Below are 7322 nucleotides of genomic sequence, written 5' to 3' on the forward strand. Positions count from 1 at the left end.
AAAAAAAAAAAAAAAAAAAAAAAAAAAAAAAAAAAAAAAAAAAAATGATATTTTTGAGTATTCCTTGTTTTTTTTCTTTTTTTTTCTAAATGGCACTCATGTTTGTTTGATGATGCATAAGAGAGCCAGGGGAGAAAAGGCCAGTGGAGTCCAAGCGTACACAAATATTCTCCTGTTGAATAAGATTGATAAACAGGATGTTGCATATCAGAGTAATCCGATCTTTCTACCTGAGACCGATCTATAATAATATTGAAAAGCTATAAGTCAAGCCTCTCTCGTAGTTCATACACCTCAACGAAGAATTTTGGGAGCTAGAATCTGGAAAAGCCTTGGGAAGACAGTTCTCAACGAAAGGGATTAACCCAAGCTAGATGAGTGATGTCAGAAGTTTACCTTCCTCAAACCCACTTTGAAGTTCAAGAAGTTAATGGAAAGGGCTTTAAACAAAACTACGGAGTTCCAGGGGCTTCCCTTTAAGAGTCTGATGGTCACAAGTAAACCAACCTTCTCTATTCATCTTAAGGTCTTTCAAGAGAGCATCTCCAAGTGCATCCCAAAATTTTATGAGCAACCAGTATCTTTTAGATTTCCCGCTCCAACACTGTGCCCTTTCTAAGGGTTAGAAGCTTCCTTTCGATTAACAAGATGACTCCCACACTTGAATTCCCTCTCAAGCCCAAAGGAAAACTTCCATTTTTTTTCTCCAACAGATTAGCAACCTTATATGCATCTGAAAAAGGGATCAGAAAAAATTGCGTACAGACAGACAAAACAGTATCTAGTAACATCAATCTTCCTCCTCCAGAGAAAACAACTTTTTTTCATTTATTTAATCCCAATAACGTGTGAACTTTACTAATGAATGAACACCCAGACAACTCAAATGTGAGACCCTGGCTAAGCACGCAAGTCTTTTGGCTTCCTAAATCCTACATAGCTCTTGTCCGTCAATATTGACCCCTACAAAACATGATCAGTTGAAACAGAAGATAAATCTATGGGAGGAAAGATAGATATGCAAAATGAAGCATGATTTGACCTTTAAAAAAGTTAGGCATCAAAAGAGGAAAACAAAAAGGATGCACACAAAACAACACGTGGCCACAGTCACAGATGTCACATTAATTCAAAATATGAATGATGAGTGAAAAATCTATAAGAAACACATCACCAGCATTGATGCAGCACGAGCAGACAGAAGTCCTTGCTTCTTAGGAAGGTCAGGAGATTTCCCTCTTAAAAATGCAGATGAGGTATCGTAAAATTCCTTAATCACTTCTAAACTAGTATCAGTTAACGAAGCCTGAGAAGAAAATCTGGAAGTAGTAATTGAAGCTTTAGATTTCTTCTCATATTTCATCTCTGGATTTGGAGTGGATTTATCTTTCAGCTCTTCTGAAGTTCTCACCCCAACTGGGAGGTCAAATATGCTTATACTGTCAAATGCAGAAGCCAATTCAGCATCAGCAGCTCTTTCCCTAGCCCACTGCTGTGCAATCTGATGTGCTGGACCCAAATTCCATCTGTGGAGGGGGTCTCTGCGAAAAGAAGCTCCTACAAAATGCATTTAAATTCGATAGTTATGAGTAATATAAGCAGTGCTCTAGATAATGTCTCGTGTCCCAAGTGTTACCACCTATCTGTGCATAAAGCAAGATTTAAACAGGAAATTTCATAATGCTAACCTCTACTAACTGCATTGCTGAAAGGCAAAGAATTCACATCAGTTTCTACTATTCCAGCCTCAGGTTGTTCAAAATCACTGTCATTTGTTCCCCTAAATGTAACAAAATTATCAGGAACCAACAAACAAGTAAAGGAGGAGACGTAGAAACTGAGCCAGCTCAGAAGAAATGAATTTTACCTTGAACTTAATAAATCACTGTAGTTGAATGTTGTCTGAAGATTTTCAGGATCTTGATAAAAATCTTTATCCAAGCCCTCTGAAGCAATTTGAGTTATGACCATATCAGAGTCTGATGACTCTCTTACATTGGAAGGATTTGCATCTTCAGGCATATCACTTTCTTCAGCTTCCTCTAATGGTTCTTGAGGTTTCCATAGAAGCTTGAAAACCGAAGGGAAACGCTGGGCCAATCTTGATAAAATGCTACTACTTTTGGAAGATTGCTGCTTTGTTGAGCTGCAATTCATATGAAAGTTACACAAAATTTTGATCCATAAACTATAAGTTTTAATTCAACCTTCCTCTCAGTTGTAATGATGTCCTTTTTGCAACAATAAAAAAGTATAAATGAGCTAGCAACATGGTACCGTTAGAATGGGCAATGTCAACAATGGAGCAGGAAGAAGTATGGAGAAATGATTCAACTATAAATAAATTAACGACAATCAATTTGACACTACAAACATTTCATAAACAAAATTGGAATATGTGCTCAAATTGGGAGTCAAAGTTATAGGTGAGTCAATTAATGATGTCTTAAATCCAAATGTACTAAAGCAACAGTGAAGATGTACTATCACTATAGCTATAACATTAAGCAAATCAAATGGAAAGAGAACCCCTGAAAGAAAGCCTAAGAATAAACAAGAGTAGCTCAAATAAATTTTCAGCTCATCTAACATCTTCCATGAAGAATCTCTCAAGCCAAACACTCAGAACTAAGTTGATTGAGAGTTCAATTTAAAATCAAAGATCATCTTTCAGGACAGTAGGGGTACCTGAAGAACACGGTGCATTGAAGGGAGTGTCAAGCAATCTCATGAACTTCAAACAAACTTGATCAATAACCAATCAGTCCACTTAAGCTTAATTTTTATAAGGTTGGCCAAACGAAAGCTATTAATAGCAATAAGGATTTTCAGTATGGTTCTACCATGAATGTACCAAGTAAGAACATTTATTTAGAACAAGTCTAACCTTCAGTACAGTATCTAGACCAATCATCATAACTAAAATTGAACAAAACTTTTCAAGTTGTTTAATTCCAGAACATTTATTTAGAACAAGTCTAACCTTCAGTACAGTATCTAGACCAATCATCATAACTAAAATTGAACAAAACTTTTCAAGTTGTTTAATTCCCTTCCTGTGTTCCTGGCTTGATTTACATTTCCTTTGGAACTTGTTGCCTATTGGCGTGAGGTAGAAATCATTCTCCCTGAGACATTTTGCCATACCCATTTGAAAGGCAAACTTTTCCTATGATTGATCCCCTAATTTTTTTTCCTAGCAAGACTGCTATCTTTTTCTTCTTTTTTTTTTTTTTTTTTTTTTAATACTGCAATCTAGATTGTTAGACTTTGCTAGAAATTGGATTAACCAAGATGAACTTCAACTTCCTGACCATGTGTCTGTTTAATGGGAAAAGAAAGGAAAGGCATATTCCAACCTCCAAGTCGAAAGATTGATCAACCTTACCTTTGAGAACAAAACCTTATATAAAAAGACTAGAGAACTCAACGTTAGAGAAATAGAAGTGGTAAACCTTCCCCTCTTATTTTAGGTTAACAATCCAACCACTTGTTCTAAGAATTCCTTTTGTTCTATTTTTTTTCTTTAACATTTTAACTAGGCTGGGGATGGACCCCCAAGATTTTAACTTCATATCTAGGTTAGGCACGAATTACTCCCTGTTTGGTTCAAGCTTCTTTTTCTTGGGTTTTATTCATATAGAAAATCTTAAGATGGAAAAGTGAGGAAAGAATAACAGTCTTACGTCAGATACATGTCCAAGCTAGGAAAAGGAAAAGAGGACACCTAACCCTCTTCTCTATATAATTGTCTGGTATGTTTGTATTTTTTTGATAAAAACCATCTCATTTCCTTCAAAAAGAAAAATATACGAAGTTTATGAGGGAGGCCAATTGCTCCAAGCAATCCCTTGAACTCCAACTGTCCTAATAATGTACATTTATTATATATGACTTCACCAATACAAAAAACATTGACAAATTCTGACAAGTGATAAGAAATTAAAAATAAAATAAAATAAAATAAAATAAAAAAGGAAAAGAACTTGACGAAAAAATATATTACCCAACAATAAGGATGGTTGTCATGAGAAAGTTGGGCTCCAGATTTAGATCTTGAATTATGGATAATATAACTTTTCCTGTATATGCTGTAACTTCACGAAAAGTTTTCAACAGGGTACTTTTATCATTGTCATCAATAATACTTGAGCTTGCCACGATACATAAAACTGCACCTTTCAAATCCTAGTGAAAAATTGAACAGTATGAATGAAAAATGGTATGATAACACCCATGAAGAGAAGGATTTATCATGCCTTACAAAGGCTTTCAGAAGTTAAGAATACTAATGCTGAAAAATCATGAAAGCAAAAAATTCATGAATTCCTATTATGAAATCTTCATTTGGGAAATAGAAAAGACGAGACTTTTAAGTGTATTAAGAATATGAAGTATGCATACTCTCACTTTTTGTACCTAAAAACCCTTGGCCATACTCATATATTCATTGGGTTTCAACTGAAGAGATCATTGAAGTCTATGACATTTGGTAAACAGAAACTTTGGATCCAATAAAATAGTGACATACATACGATGATGGGTAAAAGTGCTATAGTGCATACATTGAAGAGAAAATAGTCCTAGGGAAACATGTAACGCACTCAAACCTTTGAGTTTATAAATGATTAATATCTAATTTTAAGAAGTCAATTTATACAGAAAAATAACAGCATTATTTGAGCTATACATCTAATAGATTTAATAATATAGATAAGCATGAAAGTTCAATCTACTAAATAACGAAGATTCAGAACATATAATTAAAAGAGTAAAAAAGTAATATTAAGATGACCATACTTTTCCTTTTGTATAGTGTATAGTATCCAATTTCACTTGCAAGCTTCCCAGCCATACCTTTAAATGCACACTGAGGAAAGGGCAGTCATAAATTGACTTTAAGACTGAGGTCCGAAAGTTGTGACCGGCTCCAAATCCAATCTTTCCTTCTTTAAGGTTCTCCAAAATCTGAACATTGCTGCAATAACTTTACTAAGGAAAAAATGCAACTTTTGAACTCACACGACGAAAGGAAATAGTAATTGAACATTTAAATTTGCCTACACTTACAAAAAAAAAAAAAAAAAAAAAAAAAAAAAAAAAAAAAAAAAAGCTGTTGAAAANTAAAACAATTTCATCAAAATTAGAGGATTTGATTCTGCACGCAAAAGATTAATTGGGAAAATAAAAATATGGGACGTAAAAGGGCTCCTATTTTCCAAATCAATTCATCAAAAGAAATATTTTCTTATATTTTTGTTAAATCGTCACTGAACCCAAAAGTTTAAGTTGATTGGTTAGGGTAAATTTAATTACATCAATATTTTAACACTTAAACTTTTGGGCTTGGAAATTTGCACAAGTGAAAATCAATATTAATAGGAGAGGAAATGACATTACTAGCGTTCAAATACAGGATCTCTTGCTCTAATAATATCTTAATTTTGAGAGGACTAACAACGTATTGATTGTGAAATATGTGCAATTTAGGTCTTCTTATAAGGAAGACCTAGTAACAATATGGATAAGAATTAGGACCCCAAATATTTAACTAATTTTACATAAACAATAGATAGTATAAATTCCATCATTTTTAAGAAAACAAAGCTTTCGTTCACGATAAAAGAAGGAAACAAATAGATAATAATGGAGAAAGAGTCCATTGTAGAAATCTATAAAAACCCTGGAATTGAAATTAGAGTTAACAAAAATAAAAAATAAAAAAACAATTTAGAAACAGACACTTGAAAGAGAAATTAAACCCAGTCATAGAATTCTAGATTCCTTGAAAGACCTCTGATAATGAGGAAGTTCCATAAGTGAATATGAGGAAGTTTGAATCCAAAAGACGGTGCATCAGCACCGCTAATGAGACTGTCAAAAGAATCCATTGATTACTGGAAAGGCTAAAATATCTCTAAAACACTTATTGCAGGACTGCCTTCGTAAATCAACTTGTCAGTAACTAACTAGCAGCTTGTGGCTAGCTGGATTTGAAATAGCCGTTAAAGGTTTGATTAGGAAAGACCAAACATCAAGATGGCATCAAAGCTCATCGTGAAAGGCCAGATGGTAGGAAGAAAGTTTCCATTGCATTTAAGGCTTCAAAACTTTCTGAGCTGCAAGTTTGACCCTCTGTTGGAAGTCTTTCTCCCTCTCTAAGCAGTTCCTTACGTAGCATTTATATAGTTTGCCTGTTGGATGGATCTTTTTGCTTCTTGGAGCTTTGAGCCAGTGCTCCATTTTCAGATACCTTTTGAAGCCTTGCTCTCTTGGCTGCTTCAGTTGCTCCAGCAGCTCTCAGAATTTCCTGTTGGTGTTTTATGTTTTAGCTTTTATTTGTTTTCTGTTTACAAGGCATAGTATTTTTCCTACATTCCGTTCTACATTTTGCTTCTTTTTGGAGCTTGTATCCCTTGAGCATTAGTCTCTTTTCATTTATTGAATGAAAAGTATCGTTTCTTGTTTTTTTTAAAAAAAAAAACATTGGGGTTCAATCCAATTTAAATGCAGAAGCACCCCACTCTCCATAAGCTTTGAGCCACCAGTTACATTTGGTTAAAAATTGACCTCCCAAGGTTCAATGGTAGAATAAACCAAACCAGACATAGATATGGAAGATAAAGCGCACATTGGGCTACCAGATTAGGTGCTTTATGAAGATAAACCAAGGCAATGGGATCTCTAGAGCACAAACGAAATTCACTTACAATTAAATGTGCAATCATGGGAAGTCCTCATTTGATATGGGGTTTTCTAAATTGCCTGGATTTAAGGTGGATTTGATTAACCTTCCCACTTGTGTTGATTTAAGCTTAGAAGCCAAGGTGATGGCAAAAGAGTTACCAATCTCTACAAGGAGGTTCACAAATACTAGTTGGTTGGTTAATCATTAGTTGAGTTAATTTTAGTTTCCTTCTCAGCCTCGTCTCTTATGGATCAATACTGTTAAAGCAATTATCTCAGAGTTACGGTTCGAAAGAAAACAAAGAGTTTTTGAAAAGGCATCATTGATGGTTGATCACTTTGAGAAGGCTCATTTGAAGGCCTCTCTTTGATGTTCACATTCCAATCATTTTTAAGGGTTCTCTCTCCAAGATGTTCAACTTCAATTGGGCTGCCTTTATTTTTTCATAATTCCCTTTCTTTTTTGCTCTTATTTTTTATGTTTCATTTATTGTTTTCTCCTTTTCAAAGGAGCTTTTATCTTTTGAGCGTTAGTCTCCTTTCATCTCTTCAATAAAAAATATTGCATCCTTAAAAAAAAAAAAAAAAAAAAAAAAAAAAAAAAAAAAAAAAAAAAAAAAAAAAAAAAAAAAAAA

At 34.0% G+C, this 7322-nt stretch overlaps 1 protein-coding gene across 1 annotated transcript in view; it reads right to left on the minus strand.

Moving 5' to 3' along the window:
• Positions 1-7322, minus strand: part of LOC111489118 (protein ACCUMULATION AND REPLICATION OF CHLOROPLASTS 3) — a 16953-nt gene that overhangs the window by 2939 nt on the left and 6692 nt on the right. Inside the window, exons 8-12 of the mRNA XM_023137169.1 lie at positions 4858-4968; positions 4007-4188; positions 1868-2146; positions 1689-1780; positions 1175-1557 (exon numbers count right to left, since the gene is read on the minus strand). Coding sequence (XP_022992937.1) covers positions 1175-1557; positions 1689-1780; positions 1868-2146; positions 4007-4188; positions 4858-4968 — 1047 coding nt within the window. The remainder of the gene's footprint in view (positions 1-1174; positions 1558-1688; positions 1781-1867; positions 2147-4006; positions 4189-4857; positions 4969-7322) is intronic.

This window comes from Cucurbita maxima, unplaced genomic scaffold (genome assembly GCF_002738345.1).
Source record: "Cucurbita maxima cultivar Rimu unplaced genomic scaffold, Cmax_1.0 Cma_Scf00014, whole genome shotgun sequence".
Classification (NCBI taxonomy): domain Eukaryota; kingdom Viridiplantae; phylum Streptophyta; class Magnoliopsida; order Cucurbitales; family Cucurbitaceae; genus Cucurbita; species Cucurbita maxima.